Raw genomic sequence first — 21,240 nt, forward strand, 5'->3', positions numbered from 1 at the left:
TCCTTCCAGATACTTTTATCAGATGATGGGTGTGCATAGCAGGATGTGGGGAGAGGGACTGGTCTCTCCAGTGAGACCTCTATCTCAGATAATGGTTTTGTGTAGTAGGCTGTATACATGGATTGACCTCTTTTGTGAAACCTCTCTCTCAGATGAGTGCTGTGCATAGTAGGGCATGGAAATGGACTAGACTCTCCTATCAGACCTCTGTCTCAGATGGCAAGGTGTGTATATTAGGCTATGTACATGGATTGGCCTCTTCTGTCATAACTTTGCCTCGTATATATATGTATTTATATGCACAAACATATACATAGAAAATCAGTTTTAAAGAATTAAATCAAACATGTAGGCTTGTGTATTGCCTCATACAAACACTTCTTTGCAGAAAATTGTAGATGGAATACCTCAGCATGGTAAGGTGCAGTGCCTGCTTTTTTCTTTGTTGCCTCTTAGCACATTCAGCAATTGTGGTGGTGGTGCTAAGACAAAAAGAGCTCATTCATTCACTTTGGATAGTAGGGTATTTTTTAGTGTATGGAGTGACTAGAAGTTGTATTTATATGGTTTAGATCTCTATGGAGTATTTCTGTTTTCACTGGCCTGCAAGTGGGAGGACATCGGAAGAAACTGAGTTGAAAGGGTGGGAGTAAATTGTCTGATCATTCAAATGGGTGAAGATCAGTAGGGTGTATTCATTTTTCTGGATGGCAGTGTAGTTGGGGGTAAATTTAACAGGGAAGTGTTAATTTGGAGATGGATGCCACCAGGAGCTTTGCCAGTAGAGTTTCGGGAGTGCAGGGCCATTTTTTATCCACTTGGCGATTGTTGAACACCTTCACTGTTACATCTATAAGAGATCTTGCATGGGCATGCAAAGAGTACAACAGTAGGGGCCAGATGTAGCAAAATGCTAATTTGCGACTTGCAAATTGCGAGTCCCTGCGACTCGCAATTTGCAACTCGCAAATTGGTATGCAGTACGGTGTCTCAGACACCGACTGCGACTCGCTATGGGGTCGCAATGACCCACCTCATTAATATTCATGAGGTGGGTCGCTAATTGCGGCCCCATAGCGAGTCTAGGCACTCGCAAACATGGAGGCCTGCTGTCGTCAGCAGACCTCCATGTTCGTGACTGCTTTAAATAAAGCATTTTTTTTTTTTTAAGTGTAGCCCGTGTTCCTTAAAGGAAAACGAGCTGCACTCAAAAAAAAAAAACGAAACCTTTAGTTTCGGTTTTTTTTCAGGGCAGGTAGTGGTCCCTTGGACCACTACCTACCCTGAAAAAATATTTGTGGGTCCATTCACAACCTTCCAATTTGCGAGTGGGTTACCATCCACTTGAAGTGGATGGTAACTGCGACACCATTTGCGACCGCATATGCGGTCGCAAATGGTATTGCATACCACTCAGAATCGCAAATAGGAAGGGAACACGCCTTCCTATTTGCGATTCTGAAATGCATATTGCGAGTCGGTACCGACTCGCAATATGCATTTCTGCATTGGGAAACGCGAATAGCGAGTCGCAAACGGCAATTTTTGCAGTTTTTGCGACTAGCTATTTGTTTCCTGCATCTGGCCCTATGTTCTTTCAATTATGATAATAAGAGGTCTTTAGCATTGAATTATATAGTGGTGATGAGAGGGTTGGTGGGGTGCTTGAGTGCTTGAGTGTAGGTTCTATTGCAGTTGTATTTGCTGGAGAGTGTAGAATTTGTGATTATATCCCTCAAGCTTCAGGAGGTAGTTGGCCACATTGCTCCAAAGAATCACTTTGGAGACAGTAAGATGTATTTTCCAGGGCAGTGTGCTATGATTTAATGATGGTACTCACTTTTACTATGACGATGAGGAGATCGTAGCTTTGTGAAGCATTAGTTTGCATCACCAAAGGCATTAGGCCTATTTTAAATGGATGTTTTCCCCCTCACATCACGTTTTGAAATGTGGTGGTGGACTCAATTTCTCAGGAGTACATCTTTAAGAACATTAGTTTTTTATTTTATTTATTTTTTTACCTGCTGTGGGTCATCTTTTTGCATGGGTAGACTCCCTTAGATTCCAGATGGAGAAATGTATAACTTTTCTAAAAGCATTGAATCAAGCTTCCATGATGTAAGATCTGACTTGAATTTCCAGGGTCACTAGGCCGTATTAGAGGCAGAAGATGTTCCTTTAAGAAAAAATTAGGATGGCAGCCTCCAGTAAAAGAAAGTGGCAAAGAGGAGCTCCAGGGGCAGTGAGGGTATCAAGGTGAGTGTCCTATCGGTGTGTCATAAAAGAGATCAAAAGCTGTCTAGCCTCAGACAAAGAAAGTGCAAGTGACTTGTTGCAGGGCAATGTAAAACCAGTACAGGGGGCAGACAGGTCCTGTGCTATGCAAGTAGAAACAGACTGGAGGATTACACCCAGTAGTGTCAGTTCTCACCTTTTTTCCATCAGGTGGTTCTCCCCAAGCTGATGGGCTGATCTGTGACAGGGACCAGTTGAGGTTCATGACCACCAAATTCCTCGGTCCAGACTATGCACTGCACATCTAAGTGTGCATCTATAAATGAAATTACAACCAACACAGATGTCCAATGATGGATGGCGCATCTGGAAGGGGATACACTCAGTTTCATTCCTGTGTAGCCAGAGCCTTGCACAGAGGCTTTCAGGGGCACATTCATAAGCATTCCCTCTAGTTTTCTCAGTACAATTAAACTTTAGCAAATGGAAAGTGGGCAATGGTGGGGAGCCGGAAAGAAGAAGGCAGCACTTCCTAAGTAGTTGATGGTTTTGGTCCGGTGCTCATGTATACATACAGAAGTAGACATGAACAAAGAAAAAGACTGCCAGAAAGGGGCTCGCACTGCACAAATGCACACCTACTAAAAAACATCCAAGGTTGCAATAAAATTGATCTTATGAAAGTGAGATAACTGATCTCACAGCAAGGACGACATGAACCACCCACTTCAGCGGGTTAAGCGGGGTGGATGCAACTGGGCAATTCTGATTAATATAACCAACGTTTCATATTTTTCTTTACAGTTCGTTTTGGCTTTTGTTCATGGACCAATGGTCTTTGAACAGAAGCTCATAAATAATAAATACCACTGTGTGAGGGGGAACGTATTGGAACTGTGCGGTGGGGCAACAAAAGAGAGCTAGAGACAGAGCATGAAAAGAAGGAAGGCATGTGGGCTGAGAGATGGATCAATGGATGGATGGAAGGAGTGGAAGAAAAGTGGATGGATCGAGAGAAGGATGAATTGCTGAGTGAGTGAGAGATTTCAAGATTCGAACAAAAAAGGAAGGGGAACTCGATTAGTAGACTTATGGAGAGAGAGAAGGACACATGAATGAAGCATGGAAGAAAAAGACACAAAAAATGATGGAAATAAGGAACACATGAGAGAAAACATGCAAATAGATTTTTTTTATTGAAGAGTTATCACCCAGTTTGAAACATGGTATTTTTTAAATAGTATGCCTCAAACAATATTCATGCTTAAAATCTAACTGTTACAAACGAAAACAAGCCTATTTAATGTCTCTTATTGTCGTTACAGTATCTGAATTCCGGGGCAGGTGGCCTTGCTGGTGCCTTCATTCATGAAAAGCATTCACAAACCATGAAGCCAGCGTAAGTTATTGCACCCGTGGAGCACGGTCAAAATCGTATTTTCAAACCGAGGATTATATTTAAATAACTGACATTTGAATATGCAACAACTCAGATAAAAGTCAAAAAGACAATTTTATTAATTTTTCAAGCAGTTTAGTACCCTCACACTGTGGACAGTACTTATCTTTTATCATATCTAAAGAAGAGCCATGCCTTCTACTGCAGCTGTCCTCTTTGGAAGCTGTTCTCAATTGTACATATATTAAAGAAAATAATAAAACAGCTGCATGAGATGGTATGAATAAAAGCAACAATAAGTTATTCATGGCTTGAAAATGAATCTGTCATTTTTAACATGATGCGCTTTGTTTATAATGGTTTATTTTGTCCATGTACACAAATTTGGGGAAAAGCTTTAGTAAATCAAGCCATTAAATTCATAAATGTTTAGAAAATCACTCTGATTCACTTACATACAGTTTTATTATTTGAATTTGTTGCCAGTAGGTCCATGTTATGATAGTCCTTGTGGTACTTGAATAAATCAGAATATGCAAATCAAAATCTAATTAATGAATTTGAATTTTTCGTCTAGGGTTTTTGTAAAAATAATGTAAATCTTCTGTTTAGTTAAACGCCAGTGACAGATGTCTGGCAGTGGTCTGCGAAAAAATGCACAATATGAAAGGGTGATTGTCAGTGTATTTGCGCTTAGCTGTACAGGTGCTGTTTTCCATGAAGCATGAGGGAAATAGCTCATTTAATTTTCTTCTTTAAATGTTTCGAAAATATTAATATGTATGCATAGATGTATTGATGCCAACTATTACGAATAATAATGCCTACTCAAGTAGACCTAGGATTCATGCCATCAAGCACCTTCTGTCATGTGTGACACCGTCAACTTGTGCCGATCTTTAACAAACAAAAATGTACATGCTAGTTTATTTGTGCCCATTATTATAGCCAAGACTATAGGTTCCAGAGTGCAACGTGCTGGTGACTAAAATGAAACGATTGAAAGCACATGACTCACTCTAGGAGATGGTGAAATAAATTGCATAAAGCCTGATGTACAAAAATTATATTAAGCAGTTCCTAAATTGCAATGAATACTGATTCGCAAATACGGTTATCTAAATATGATGTGCCTATAGGCAATTGTCAATTCACAAGGATTCGATATTTTAAATACTGACTCCTAAATCGCAAATAGGTGACCTTACTCGTTTCAGGAAGTGCTTTGAAATGTCTGCTTCAGAGCAGAAACAGACATACTCTCCCTACAGAGGACTAACTCATAGCAGCATAACCGGCCGCGAGCCACAGGAGGAAGTGGGGAGAAAAAGATAAAGGAAATTAAGCAACACAGTGCTGGGGATATTGGTAGAGGAATGTGACTCGTAACATTGCAACTCTTAGGCAAAACATCAATGTCAGTTCCTTGAACAACTAAGAAACAGATTTGGACAAGGATCCAAGAGTGCATAAATACAGTGAGTGTTGCACTGAGGCCAGGTAGAATAGAAAGGGAGGCGCTGGTCCCACACCAAGAAGAAGGTAGTTACTAGAAGAAAGTCTGTTGTGGATACATGTTAACCCTTTTGCTACCAGGCCTTTTCCCCCTTCTGTGCCAAGCCTAGCCTTTTTATTTTGGCTATTTGGAGTAGTTTGTGCTCAAGGCCTCGTAACTTTTTGTCCACAGCAGCTATCCACGCCAAATTTGCATTTTTTTTTCTAACATTTTGGGGTTTCTAAAGGTACCTAAAGTTTGTTGGTTCCCTTGGAGGAGACCAAGAAATTAGCTAAAATAGAGCAAAAATGTGTTTTTTTGGGAAAAATGAGAAAAAGTGCTGCAGAAGAAAGCTTTTGTTTTTTCCCCTGAAAACGGCATCAACAAAGTGTTTACAGTGCTAATATCACCATCTTCCGAGCATGCAGCAACAGGCAGACTTGAATCAGAAAACCAAATTTTTTAACACAGTTTTGACATTTTGACTGGTACATACCCATTTTTACTATTTTTTGTTCTTTCAGCCTCCTTCCAGTTAGTGACAGAAATAGATGTGAAACCAATGGTTGATCCCGGACAGCTAAACATTTCCGAAAAGTAGACAACATTCTGAATTCAGCAAGGGATCATTTGTGTGGATCCTTCAAGGTTTTCCTATAAAAAGTAACAGTTTAAATACAAATACATAAAAATTGAGTTCAAAATCAGCCATTTCTGTCTACGGTTTCTTCTGAAACATTTTTCATCTATGGCAGATTTTTAAAAGCAATATACCGTTACTTCTGCTGGACCCTTCTGGTTGCAGGGATATATAGGGCTTGTGGGTTCATCAAGAACCCAAGGTATCCAGAGCCAATAAGTGCGCTGCACCTTGCAATTGGTTTTCATTGTATACTGGTTATACATCAATTCATTTGGTAAAATATAAAGAGTGAAAAAAGATAAGTAGTTTAGAAGCAGTGGTTATTTGCACATCTCTGAATTCTGGGGTTCCCATATTAGCATGTGAATTAAAGGGAATCTCTCAAAATGATTTCTTTCTTACACACCGTCTTACATTTGGAAGGCAAAAATGTAGAGAAAGACAAATGGCAATAACACTTGTTCTTCCATTCTGTGTTCCCCGAAGTCTCCCAATAAAAATGTACCTCACTTGTGTGGGTAGACCTAGTGTCTGCAAAAGGGAATGCCTCAAAACGAAACATGGATACATCACATTTTTTTTCCATTGAAAGCTTACATTTTTGAGAAGGGCCTAGCTGTGGCATTTGGGCTGTAGGTCCACCAACACTTAGGGAAACTTACCAAACCTATACATTTTTAAAAACAAGACACCTGGGGAAATCCAGAATGGGGTAACTGGTAGGGTTCTAACCAGGTTCTGTCACCTAGAATCCTTTAGAAACCTCAAAATGTGTCTCAAAAAAATGTTTTCTTCAAATTTCGGTGCTGCAAAGTTTTGTAATCTGAGGGGAGCCACAAATTTCCTTCCACCCAGCATTCCCCGAAGTCTCCCGATAAAAATGGTACCTCAATTTTGTGGGCAAGCCTAGTGCCAGTGACAGGAAACATCCCAAAACTCAATGTGGACACATCACATTTTTCAATTAAAACGGCTGTGTTTTTTGCAAAGTGCCTAGCTGTGGAGTTTGGCCTCTAACCTACCCAAACAAAACACACACACCAATCCCTGGAGTCTAAGTGGTTTCCGCCCCCCCGGACACAGATGGGCCTAATAAAAATAGGACAATCTCCCCCCAAGGGGGGAGGGCAGAAATGGCCAGCAGGTATGTGCCCCCATGGGGAGCGGCCCTTTACCCAAATGGACCACCCCCCAATTAAAACACACACACACAACAATCCCTGGTGCCTAGTGCTTTCTGCCCACTTGGGGGCAGATGAACCTAATAAAGATAGGCCGATCTGCCCCCAAGAGGGCAGAAATGGACTAACAAATTATACCCCCACGGGGAGCGACAGTGCTTAAGGGGCTTTAAGTATGTAAAATAATAATAATAAAAAAATCCCTGGTGTCTAGTGGCTTCTGCCCCTGTGGGGGCAGATGGGCCTAATAAAAATAGACTGATCTGCCCCAAAGGGGGGCAGACATGGCCTAAAGTATGATGTCCCCACAGGGAGAGACCCTTGCCTAAGAGGCTGCTCTCCTTCTGTAAAATAAACAAAAAACAAATCCCGGATGTCTTGTGGGTGTCTGCCCCCCTTGGGGGCAGATCGGCCTAAAGTATGGCGGATTTGCCCCCAAGGGGGACGGAAACAGCCTAAACATAATGCCCCCAAGGGCACGCAACCCGTGCCCCAGGAGCCGCCCCCCCAAACACCAAAATAATTTTGTAAACAAATCCCTGATGTCTAGTGGGTTTATGCCCCCCCTTTGGGGGCCGATCGGCATAAAGAAAATGGCCGATCTGCACCCAAGAAGTGCAGAAATGGCCAATATAATGCTCCCAAAAAGGGAGTGAACCTTCCCCAAGGGGTCACTCTCAAAATAATCAAACATTTCCAAAAAGAAAATCCCTGGTGTCTAGCGGCATTCCTGCTGCACCATTGCTATGCGATTATGCAGCAGGAATGCTCAGAGAGACATTAAAGGAAAAGAAAAGCCATTCCTTTCCTTCAATGCCTCTCTGACCTCCCCCTTCCACCTTCCACAGGAGAAAATAATCAGTTTCTGCTTAGGACGTGCTGAAAGCAAAGCTTCCAGCTCGCTGGGCAACCTCTGATGACCTCAATTTGTGGTGCGTGCTGACTTCATCAGATGTTGAAGGGTGGCAGAGGAAGCACTTCCGCTGCCATCCCAGCCTAGGGGCTGGTGACTGGGTGGGCCACAGAGGGAGCGCAGGTTTGAGCCAGGACATAATGGTTACGGCTGTTGCTGTGCCACTGGACAGAACCGTTACATCTACGCACAGAAGGGGTTAATGACCAAGCAAAGAACCACCTCTCATTCCTATGGAAGAATTATTAGAGGTGACTTTCCAGCCAGAAGCCATAACTGAAGCCTCAAACATTGACATGTCAGCCCCTGTATCTAAGACCTCAGTTAAGTTGTTTACAATTTATATTCTAATTACATCTAATGTAAGCACTAGTATTACAACTTTATAAAAAACTAACAGCAGTAGTTTTGTTCAAGTGTTTTTAATCTTCAAAATATTCATAGTCGTTTTTTTAAAAGATGCCATAAACATTGAGACAATCTTACATTTCAGGTTTTCACTGTGTTCAAAACAATTCATAGTGAGTAATATTGGCCATATGCATAAAATCTAAACTTTCATACAACACTTTTATCTTTACATTTCTAGCACATGCCTTTAGAAAAAAATCCTCATAACGAAACATATTTCTTTAAAAAGAACTTGAAACATTAAAAAAACAACAATAATTTTGATCTAGAATTAACCCCTTGGCTACTAGGCATTTTCTCTTTAGAACACCATGCCTTTATTTGCAATTTGGGTTCTACAAACAAACTCCTTCATAAATTTTTTCCACATAAGACATTCATGCTAAATTTGCATTTCTGGGTGGGGGGGGGGGGAGATTTCCCTGGAGTGAACTGAGGCAATAGCCAAAATAAAGTTAAATAATTTTTTTGAAAAAAATCGGCACAAGATGCATGTGTTTTATGGAAAAATGGCATCAACTGAAAGATTTGCTGTGCTTGGACCACCGTTTTCCCACCTTTAACAAACAAGCACAGTTTTTCAACGAGGTAGTCAATATTTCTTAATTTGTGTGGTTTTAATCTACTTGAAGTTTGTGGCGGAAACAGGTGTGAAACCGATGGATGACCCTAGATAGCTATACACTTTTGAAAAATGTACTAAATTCTCAATTCAGCAAGGGGTCATTTGTGTATATCCCTCAAGGTTTTCCCCAAGGAAACTGTTTTACTGTACACATAGTGAAAATGAGTCGAAAAAAACAAATATTTGTGACAGCGCTTTCAACTGTAGCTTCTTGTCACAGTGGTCACATTAAAAGCTTTATGTCCAGCAGATCCTTCTCATCATGTTGATATTTAGTATTTGTAGGTTCCCCAAAAGCATGCAATACCCAAAGCCAATGAAATTAGTTGCACCTTACAATGATTTTTCAGTGTGTACCAACAATACCACAATTCATATGGTAAAATATGAAAAACAAAAACTGGGGATGAAGGAAACCTATGTATTTAGTTCTGGAATGCACACAAGATACTGAGGGGAATATTTAAGAGAGGCATGTGCAGCCATTGTGTCACTTATAGTGGTGCAAAGGTGGCACAGACCTTTCAACTATATCTATAAGGCCATGCAAAGCCACTTTACATGGCTTTCAATGGCCTCATAGAAATGGAGTAAGGCAAGACACCGCAAATCAATGTGTTGCCTATATCCCATCAGAGGAGGTGTTAATCCCATTATCTACGGCTAATGCTTTCTGTAAATTTTCCTGATCTATTGGCCTTAACCGGGCAGCATATTCTTGTTGGAAAGCTTCCAAATTTCATTATATATTGGATACAAGAAGTGCTTTTTGCATTGTCTTCTAGGGCCTAAAAGCAAATTTTGCAAATCTGTATCATCAGACAGGAGACTGAGGTGTTTTTTAAAAGCATCAAGTGAGGAACTTTTCAACCGCTGCTGGCATAATTTCCCTACACTATAAATTGTCACTATACCGGAGTGTTCAGATGACACATAGCGAGGGTCTGGTCTATTTGTTCTTAAACCCTCAGTGGAGTTTACAAAACATGCATGGCAACCGTTGGTGTCTATTGGCCTCAATAACCACCCACCAGGATGTGAAAGTGATGTGTTACATGTTCCATTTTGGACCCACTTATTGAGCTGATCTTCAGATGCATCTATGTACTTTTGCCATTTTTAAACTTTTGCAGGGGCAGGAATACTGGGCACATTCAAATCCTTAAATTTTGCTAAGCTTAAACAACATTTCTGTTGTACAGTTTCATTTACAAATATAATTTCAACAGGTATCAGGCATGCTCAAAATAAAGCTTTATTTTCCCTTATTTTCCAATTTTTAGTTTCCCACACACTTTTCAAGTCTATCGACTTCAACCAATATTCATAGCCTTCTATCGCTAACCAGGAAAGAAAGGAACCAGAATAAATCAATTTTGTATCAGCCAATAAAACATGTTGACTTTCCATTACTGTCACTTTAAAATATTTATAATAAACAACTCAGCATTTCAAACATTGTGCCCAGAGAAATATGCAAACTAGTCAGTGTACATTTTGGAACTCCTTACTGGTGAAGTCTGACAGTGTTCCCACTGTGTATAATTTAAAATTGTCTGTGGGGTACTAACTCTGTGAATGAAATGATGTCCATAATAATTACAACAGAACATATCTCCATAATTTTTATTTGGGTTGATAAGCATCCTCACTTTCAAATACAGTGAAATATTGCAAATCAGGCATAATAGAATCAACTGTTTTCACATCACAATAATCAGGAACTACTTTAGGTGTTAAAACATTGTTCATGGAAAGTTTAAATAAATAAGGAATTTGGATGACCTCCGTCGGGCCACCTATATCAAACGCTACTTTATCCCAAACACTCCCATCAGGAACTGGTACAGTGGAAATGTTCACCAAGAACAAGTCTCTGCCGACAATGTGAGAGGAAAAGTTTGGTTTTAGGACCTCATCCACCAGTTCAACTGAAGAGCGTTCAGGAAGGTAATGACCATGTATCAATAAAATCAAAACTATGACAAACCCAATTCAAAGGAGGAAGGCAAGTACAGTTATTAAGAGCCACAAATAATTCCATGGAAGAATAAAATAGTTAATTTTGAGCCTAATTATCAGCTTACTTGTTGTTAACAGTTCTGTTGCAGTAGAGGCAGATGAGTCAGTGAAAGTGTCACTGATGTCAGCGAAACATCCAGAAGCAGATTGTGCAGAAACTGGAGCCGTGTTTGGAAGAGTAGAGCTGGCAGAAGTCCCTTGTGGTGGTTCATAGTAGACCATACCACCCGTTTGTGTAGAATTTGAGTAGAATTGCTCAATGGTGCTGACATTACTTCTCGCAGAAGAGATTCATGGAAATAATGAAAGATAATTTCCCACTCTCCCCGAGCTCAGAGAGGTGTCAGCGTTGCTGCTTAAAACTTGCAGTGGAACATCCTGATCTGTAGTGAGAGGGATTTGAGTACTACCAAGGAGTCATCTGGGTCTGCTGTGCAGGATAGGCCATAAGGTGTAGCTTGACATTGCTGATGGAGACAAAGTGATTTTCTTCAGAACCAGGCAGCAGTGGTAGAATAACAGTTCCAGTACCGTGTATTCCCAGGACTTGAACCGGTGCACGATAGGAAGGACCAAACTCCCTTTTCACAGCAATCTTTTCACTCACGAGATCCCCAACTTTTGGAATCCAGCCGGTAGATGTTATTGGTACATCCCTTATTCCCTTGGAGGTGGCACTGGAAGATGCGGTGCCATCACAGAACTGTTGTAAGCCCTGCAAAATAGTGACATGTTAATTTATGTCAAAAGGTGTATCTCCCTTTGTGCCAGGGCATTCAAGATCTGGAACATATATTTGTGTTTCAAACAGGCATTCGTATGAGGAAAGCCCCTCCAGGGACCTTCTGGGTAGATTATTCAGTGCTCCCTGAGCTTCCATAGAGTTGAGTAAGCCAACCACGATCACAGTTTCTTCACTCCACAACACTATTTCTCTCAGGATGAAATGCTTACAAATAATGCAGTGGAACCCCTAACAAACCCATGGCGTCCCTGAAAGCCCTTGAGGCAAAAGCAGGGCCCTTGTCCGAATGGAAAGCTGCAACAGCATATGTGCTGATAAAGACTTGCAAATCTTTAATAACAGTTCCAGCATCAGACGAGCGTTGTGGCCAAACCCATAGAAATCTAGAGCATGAGTTGACAGCGATGCATTTGTATGAACTGTCAGGTGTCAGGGGACCACAAGGGTCCAAGTACACACATTGTAACAGTGTGTTATAAATTAGGAGGGGTGTTTCGGTGGGCATCTGATGGTGGACCCTTTTATTTGTTGACAGATTTCACAACAAAGGACATACTGTTTGGTCTGTTTGCATAGACCTGGCCACCAGTAACATGCTTGTAACAATGGTATTGTATCCGCCACACCAGCATGGGCTGAAGCAACTTCCTCGTACCCTGCTCTGATCAATTCTGGTCTTTGATCTTTATTGGGATCACACGATTACTTACTCCTGGTATTACTACTAGGGCTGTATTTAGGCATGATATTCAGTAGGAATATTTGGCAGGATATGCTTTTGGCAAGGGTATGTCATCAGCCAAAGCTACACAGCAGCCAGTGTTTCATTATCCAATTTCATTCTAGAACGAGTTACTGAAGCAATAGAAGAGGCAGCTACTTCTGATTTGGCTGCTTAATCAGCCAAAGTATTGCCAGAAGCGTGAATTACAACACGCTGGTGTCCTAGTGTATGTACAACATGGACATTTGGAAGCGTTTCTTTCAGGTCTGCTACTTTCCCCACAGAAGTCTGAATTTGATTTTGCTTCCTTTTGAATCTCTGAACCCATTCTGGTGCCAGCAATGCAGATATTCATTGAAGGACTGGACACATTAGTGCGAATCACAGACAATCAACGTCAGCTGTTCAGGGTCCATGTAGTCTAGTACCATCACCAGAGCTTTCAGCTCTGCCAATTGTGCAGTGCAGTCCCCTAAAGGCTGGATATAGGTATGATGTGGGTGGATCTCACTATCCTTCATGTAGCCGCACACGACTTCGCAAGCGGCGGAGTATTGATATTTTCTGCCTATAGCTGTTCGGGCAGAACCATCAGTGTACATAATTGTTTGATATTGTTCAATAGCCAATGTGTTTGCAGGAACTGGGTATTCAAGTTCATATTGCAAATGTTCTAGAGTTTGTAATTTTGAATAAAAAATATAGTCAACATCAATGCCCATCAGAGACGTTGCCCATTGAATTCAATGTGGATGTAGTACTTTTGCGTTGGGAACACTCGCTTTTGTAATGGTCTCAAGGGCCAGGATTGGAGATGCGATGATGATGCTTTTTCCGTGGGCCAGAGGTCTCTCTTTAATAAGACTCATCTGAAAAGCAATGAGAATTTTCTCAGTGGGATCAAGCACAGTTCTGCTGTAGAGTACAAATGTGATTTGTATGCATTTGGGACGGTCTCACCCTCATTGAACGTTAAATAGGTGAAACCAATGGCACCAGCAATCACTCTGATGACCAAGTGTTTTTATTGTCCCTTTTGTGTAAGAGTTTAGCTGCAAGCATGTCTTGTATTTAGAGTTTGTAATTGTGCACATTTTTCTTAAAATTGGGGCACAAGACTCATGCCTTCATCTGATCATTCATATCCCAAGAACAGAAAACTAAAGAAGGCTATTTTTTATTTTTTTTAATTGAATTTGTAGCTATTTCGGCAAGTCCCACAACCAAGCTGCCTACCAGTCTTAAATGTTGCATGAGGTCATCATCCGTAAGGTAGATGCCATCTATGTAGGACAACACCTCAGGGTCAATGTTGTGTAAAATAGATGTAATACAAGCTGAAAACAGTCCTGGACTGTTTTTGTACCCTTGTGGGAGTCGGCAATTTTTTTTCTGAGAGCCTAGAGTGCTGAAACTTGTTAGGTCCCTACTTTCAGGTGCTATATTCTGGCAGAAAAATCAGTTGGAAATATCCAATGTTGTTTTATATTTTTTGCGCACTATATTGTTCATAAGTGCTGTGAGCATTTGGTATAGCAAATGTGCATGTGTGACTGGTTAAATGTTTGTAGTCTAAGACTATTCTGAATGAATGGTCTGGATTAGCTAGAGGGAACAATTGTTTGTTTATTGGTGAGACACAGGGTTCAATTAGGCCCTGGTAGTCTAACTGTGTGAGGATTTCCCTCCCAGGTGCCTTAGCTTCATGTTTTCTTGGATATTGACGTTGAGGTTGGAGTTTGGATTTAAGTACATGATAGAGGTACTCTTTATCCCACTTTAAGTGGTTGCGATATAACGCAGGTGCCTGCGCCACTGCCCAATCAATGGCATGAATTTCTACGCCCTTTCTGGGAACAAGGGGCGAGGAAGACTTTTCAATAATGTCTTTCCCATAAGGGAGATTACAGACAAATTCTGGTGGCCAGTCCTTCTCGGCCAGAAAAACATTATAAATGGTAACAATGTTACCAAAAGATGGCATTGAGTATGCGTTTCATTTCTCCTCATAACTGTATATTTACTTTGTACACCCTATCGGGCGTGGAGACACGCATGCTCGCAGTCTCAACTTATAAGAAGTCATCAGTTTCTTTCACCTCCTGATGCTCTTGAAGATCCTGGTGAACTATTGTGACCTCTGCTGCACTGTCGAGCAGTGCCAGTGACCACTTCTTCTTCTTCTTCTTCTTCTTCTTCTTCAATAAAGCCGTCTTTCTGAGTGGCATGTTGTATTGCAAATGCTGTCACATTTTTCTTTTTGAACAGGGGTTTTTGTGTGGGAAGTTTCTATTCTTTCCTAACAGAAACTTCAGACAAGCATTGTGAGTCCTTTCTGGGTTTCACATACTCTGCTGCTCTGACCGCCCACCTCTCTCACTGCATTTTTCCAGTGAGTCATGAAAGGAACGAGATTGGTGGATATGAGTATATTGATATCTGTCAGGCATTTTTATACTATCTCTATTTCTAAGATTATAGCGCTTTTGAGGTGTCTCCGTATGCAGAGATTCTCCCCTTCCTTTTTTAGGTGTTTGTTGTTTTTTATGACAGCATTTTCTGAACTCGTCAGGTGCTTGTTTGGTAGAATCTTTACTAGATTTACCCTGTATTTGTAGTTTTATGGGTCTGGCCCGCAGACTATCCTGATCAATACTAGAGTAGATTTCCGCGATGATCTTTGGCAGCTCACGTTCTCGAACATGTGCAGGAATGTCTCAGAGCCACATGCACACTGATAGTGCAACTGCCTCCCCTTTGAGATTACTCAATATTATTCAAGACACTGAGGAAAAATTGGCCATCAATTGCATCACCAAATCAAGGGCTGGGGCAGCCCCGTATTCATCTTGAATTTGTTTTAACACCTCCAGAAGATTGGCAAGTTTTGGGGTACCGTGTGCGCTAGTATAGAGTGTGGCAAATACCGTGCCCCAAGTATTGCAGTTATCTACTGTGGGAACCATCCCAAATAGCAAGCACATAGGGAGTATTCTACATTGATCCTCAGGACCCGTATGAGAAAAAACTACTTCCAGTGCATTAATTTTTTGAGCTAACCAAAACGGAACTTCCTTTCGCTTGGCTAATACTTTACCCATGATGGAATGTACAGTTGCAGGATTAATGCCTGGTGTAACAGCATGTGGATGCGGTGGGGCAGCACATGCTGGATTAGTATTTAATGTTTGCATTACAAACTGTACTAACATTCTGTATATTGCAATGAGCTCTGTATATAATGGCCAAATCTAAGGTACCACCAAGGCTGCTGCTTCCGGGTGTATGTGGCCAGTAAGGGCCAGGTAGGACCATCATTGCTCAGAGGACCTAACCTAACATTTAGTATTGTATGTGGTAGGGTGCCATCAAGCCAATTATGATGATCTTGATAAGATAGAGTTATCTCTAAATATGCGTATACTCTGTATTATGCAGGAATGTTCAAAGGTATGTAGTAATGAAACGTGTTAGTGTTCCCATCAACTGCTGAAAAGGTGACCCAAGAATAAAATATTTCTCTTCTGTGGGCCAGATGAGCCTCAACAACAAATGTAACTGGACCCCACTGGCCTATGAGGCCATCTGGCAATAAATGTGCTGTGAGGGGTGGTCGTATGTTTACTGCAATTGCTACCTGTTGCGGGTTCGCCATGATAATGGTAAAGGAATTTGTTCAGAGATAAGGACACCAAAGAGGGATTGCTCCTTTTAAGGTTCAAGCTTGAACAACCTACAGCATTAGTTAGGTAGTACCTACTTAGCTGAGGAGGAAGTCCTCAATACCACGGACGTCTCTGTATATAGTTTAGATGTGCCTTTAGCATGTAGTGAGACAGAAATACTTAGGAGGATCCGAAACTGAGGGCCTGATTCTAACTTTGGAGGATGGTGTTAAACCGTCCCAAAAGTGGCGGATATACCACCTACCGTATTACGAGTCCATTATATCCTATGGAACTCGTAATACGGTAGGTGGTATATCCGCCACTTTTGGGACGGTTTAACACCGTCCTCCAAAGTTAGAATCAGGCCCTTAGTGCCTGACCAAACGCTGGTGGTGCTTTGTCACGTGGGTTCTCATTATCCTAATGAGACTTCTGGATTTGGGTGGCAGAATCTCCTAAATTGTGGGGTACTGAGTACAATCCCACACCATGTGACACCTGTCGTCCCAATCCAGGTGTTCCAGCCAACTAGCAGAGCCTCATCTCCACCCTAGAGCGGGGATATTTGTGGCAACTGGGCACATGACAGAAAAGACTCCTCAGGGGAATCATGGCCGATCCGATCTCATCCCTTTCTCTCAATTACATTTGTTTCACACAGGCAAGGTCAAACAGAAGCAGAGTAAAGTTTAATAAGGTTTATTGAAGTAACTGCATCTTAGATAAAATGGCATGCGTTGCAATAACTAGGATGATAAAACACACTAGAAGCAAAATTGTGACAAGAGGAGTGAAACACAAAAACAGTGCCACCATACTGTCACTCGGAATATATTTGTATTTCCTACCTAAGCTATGTTAGAGCACAGCGTGATAAGCCATAATCCGCCCTTCAGATTTCTCCCCTGGAAATAAATCATCCCCAGTCCCTGAGCAAGGGAGCCTTTTGTCTAGAAAGACACTAAACCCATATAGGCCAGGGATTCAGCAGTCTAAGCAAGCAGTTGTAGCAAAGATATTCAGCAACCAGCATGCAGTCATGGTCATCTGTCTGCAATCTCCCTCTATCGTCTATGGGACAGAGAAGTGTTTTAAAATAAAACAACTGATGTTCTAAGAAAAGATCCCCATGTAAGGATATGTATATTTCTATGAATGTCAGAGACACAGCGTTCCACTTTTGCCGGCAACTCTATCGAACTGCAGCCTTGAGGAAAGCACAAAGTACAATGCTAAGAACATGATGCTTTCCTAGGCAAAAGAACAACTAGATGGAGGAAATAAAACAATGCAGCAAATGTGGCTAGTGCTAGAAAAATAAAGCAATGCTGAATAAAATGTAACTGGGCTAAAGTGCACAACGGCAGGCCTAGTTTGCTAAAATAAAGTGCCTAAAACATGGCTAAAATAGCTATACAAAAAGTTAAAACCATATATTTTCCGCACATTTCTGCGAAGGGAAAGTACTACAATCTATGAGGATCCACAAATTTAGTCCCAACCAGCAATACCCCATCTTTTCTGATACAAATTGTCCCTTACTTGGATCAATCATGGTTTTCCAGTCAAAACCGCCACTTTTTTTGCATTTTGGATAGCTGTGGATTTTGGCCTTTAGCTCAGCCGGCATCTTTGGAGACCTACCAAACCTGCACATTTCTGAAAATGAGACACCTGGGGTAATCCAGGGTAGGTGAACTGTATGGGTATCATGAGCTTTTCCTACCAAGAAGCCCTTACAAACCTCAAATGTTGGCTAAAAAAACACATTTTCCTCACATTTCTGTGATAGAAAGTTCTTTAATCTATGGGAAGCCATAGATTTCCTACCACCCAGTGTCCCATGTGTGTCCTGATAAACATGGTGCCTCACGTATGTAGGTCCCATGCCCCCCAAAAATAGAGAAACAGTCTTTCTGCCCGCCCCAGGGGGCAGATGGAGCCAATTGTACCCATCTGCCCTCCAGGATGGTAGGACGCCCTCTGGACACCAGGGATGACATTTTTTTTTGTATTGGTGGGGGCTGCCCAACATAGCAAATACAACAAGTGATGGACGGAATTCTGAACATTGTCAAACATTCACCCCCAGTACAGTGATCTGGGCCTAAATCCATCGTTTTTTTGCTGCCCATGCCATTCCAGTTTGGACCCAGCCATATGCAAATCAGTCTTGACCCTGTTCCCCATGGGAACAGTCCAGCCCGAACTGCTAGGCCAGGTCTTCCCTGGACTGGAAACAAGCATCCTGGGACCGGTTTCGGGGTTTCACCCCTCATCAGCCAGGCTAGCTTGAATCCAGTGGCATGGGAAGCACGGGACCCACGTCTGGGCATACCCTTCCCACTTAGGGCGACAAAGCAAAAACAACAAGTGATGGACGGAATGCTGAACATTGTCAAACATTCACCCCCAGTACAGTGATCTGGGCCTAAATCCATCGTTTTTTTGCTGCCCATGCCATTCCAGTTTGGACCCAGCCATATGCAAATCAGTCTTGACCCTGTTCCCCATGGGAACAGTCCAGCCCGAACTGCTAGGCCAGGTCTTCCCTGGACTGGAAACAAGCATCCTGGGACCGGTTTCGGGGTTTCACCCCTCATCAGCCAGGCTAGCTTGAATCCAGTGGCATGGGAAGCACGGGACCCACGTCTGGGCATACCCTTCCCACTTAGGGCGACAAAGCAAAAACAACAAGTGATGGACGGAATGCTGAACATTGTCAAACATTCACCCCCAGTACAGTGATCTGGGCCTAAATCCATCGTTTTTTTGCTGCCCATGCCATTCCAGTTTGGACCCAGCCATATGCAAATCAGTCTTGACCCTGTTCCCCATGGGAACAGTCCAGCCCGAACTGCTAGGTCAGGTCTTCCCTGGACTGGAAATAAGCATCCTGGGACCGGTTTCAGGGTTTCACCCCTCATCAGCCAGGCTAGCTTGAATCCAGTGGCATAGGAAGCACAGGACCCACGTCTGGGCATACCCTTCCCACCTAGAGCGACAAAGCAAAAACAACAAGTGATGGACGGAATGCTGAACATTGTCAAACATTCACCCCCAGTACAGTGATCTGGGCCTAAATCCATCGTTTTTTTGCTGCCCATGCCATTCCAGTTTGGACCCAGCCATATGCAAATCAGTCTTGACCCTGTTCCCCATGGGAACAGTCCAGCCCGAACTGCTAGGCCAGGTCTTCTCTGGACTGGAAACAAGCCTCCTGGGACCGGTTTCAGGGTTTCACCCCTCATCAGCCAGGCTAGCTTGAATCCAGTGGCATGGGAAGCACGGGACCCACGTCTGGGCATACCCTTCCCACCTAAGGTGACAAAGCAAAAACAACAAGTGATGGACGGAATGCTGAACATTGTCAAACATTCACCCCCAGTACAGTGATCAGGGCCTAAATCCATCGTTTATTTGCTGCCCATGCCATTCCAGTTTGGACCCAGCCATATGCAAATCAGTCTTGGCCCTGTTCCCCATGGGAACAGTCCAGCCCGAACTGCTAGGCCAGGTCTTCCCTGGACAGGAAACAAGCATCCTGGGACCGGTTTCAGGGTTTCACCCCTCATCAGCCAGGCTAGCTTGAATCCCGTGGCATGGGAAGCACAGGACCCACGTCTGGGCATACCCTTCCCACCTAGGGCGACAAAGCAAAAACAACAAGTGATGGACGTAATACTGAACATTGTCAAACATTCACCCCCAGTACAGTGATCTGGGCCTAAATCCATCGTTTGTTTGCTGCCCATGCAATTCCAGTTTGGACCCAGCCATATGCAAATCAGTCTTGACCCTGTTCCCCATGGGAACAGTCCAGCCCGAACTGCTAGGCCAGGTCTTCCCTGGACTGGAAACAAACATCCTGGGACCGGTTTCAGGGTTTCACCCCTCATCAGTCAGGCTAGCTTGAATCCAGTGGCGTGGGAAGCACGGGACCCACGTCTGGGCATACCCTTCCCACCTAGGGCGACAAAGCAAAAACAACAAGTGATGGACGGAATGCTGAACATTGTCAAACATTCACCCACAGTATAGTGATCTGGGCCTAAATCCATCGTTTTTTTGCTGCCCGTTTGGATGCAGCCATATGCAAATCAGTCTTGGCCCTGTTCCCCATGGGAACAGTCCAGCCCGAACTGCTAGGCCAGGTCTTCCCTGGACGGGAAACAAGCATCCTGGGACCGGTTTCAGGGTTTCACCCCTCATCAGCCAGGCTAGCTTGAATCCAGTGGCATGGGAAGCACGGGACCCACGTCTGGGCATACCCTTCCCACCTAGGGCAACAAAGCAAAAACAACAAGTGATGGACGGAATGCTGAACATTGTCAAACATTCACCCCCAGTACAGTGATCTGGGCCTATATCCATCGTTTTTTTGCTGCCCATGCCATTCCAGTTTGGACCCAGCCATATGCAAATCAGTCTTGACCCTGTTCCCCATGGGAACAGTCCAGTCCGAACTGCTAGGCCAGGTCTTCCCTGGACTGGAAACAAGCATCCTGGGACCGGTTTCAGGGTTTCACCCCTCATCAGCCAGGCTAGCTTGAATCCAGTGGCATGGGAAGCATGGGACCCACGTCTGGGCATACCCTTCCCACCTAGGGCGACCAAGCAAAAACAACAAGTGATGGACAGAATGCTGAACATTGTCAAACATTCACCCCCAGTACAGTGATCTGGGCCTAAATCCACAATTTTTTTGCTGCCCATGCCATTTCAGTTTGGACCCAGCCATATGCAAATCAGTCTTGACCCTGTTCCCCATGGGAACAGTCCAGCCCGAACTGCTAGGCCAGGTCTTCCCTGGACTGGAAACAAGCATCCTGGGACCGGTTTCAGGGTTTCACCCCTCATCAGCCAGGCTAGCTTGAATCCAGTGGCATGGGAAGCACGGGACCCATGTCTGGGCATACCCTTCCCACCTAGGGCGACAAAGCAAAAACAACAAGTGATGGACAGAATGCTGAACATTGTCCAACATTCACCCCCAGTACAGTGATCTGGGCCTAAATCCATTGTTTTTTTGCTGCCCATGCCATTCCAGTTTGGACCCAGCCATATGCAAATCAGTCTTGTCCCTGTTCCCCATGGGAACAGTCCAGCCTGAACTGCTAGGCCAGGTCTTCCCTGGACTGAAAACAAGCATCCTGGGACCAGTTTCAGGGTTTCA

General features: G+C 43.1%; 1 protein-coding gene across 1 annotated transcript in view; it reads left to right on the top strand.

Moving 5' to 3' along the window:
• Positions 1-21,240, top strand: part of KYNU (kynureninase) — a 915,617-nt gene that overhangs the window by 755,745 nt on the left and 138,632 nt on the right. Inside the window, exon 10 of the mRNA XM_069225084.1 lies at positions 3,564-3,637. Within this exon, the coding sequence (XP_069081185.1) occupies positions 3,564-3,637 (74 nt within the window). The remainder of the gene's footprint in view (positions 1-3,563; positions 3,638-21,240) is intronic.

The sequence above is a fragment of the Pleurodeles waltl genome, chromosome 3_1 (assembly GCF_031143425.1).
Source record: "Pleurodeles waltl isolate 20211129_DDA chromosome 3_1, aPleWal1.hap1.20221129, whole genome shotgun sequence".
NCBI lineage: Eukaryota > Metazoa > Chordata > Amphibia > Caudata > Salamandridae > Pleurodeles > Pleurodeles waltl.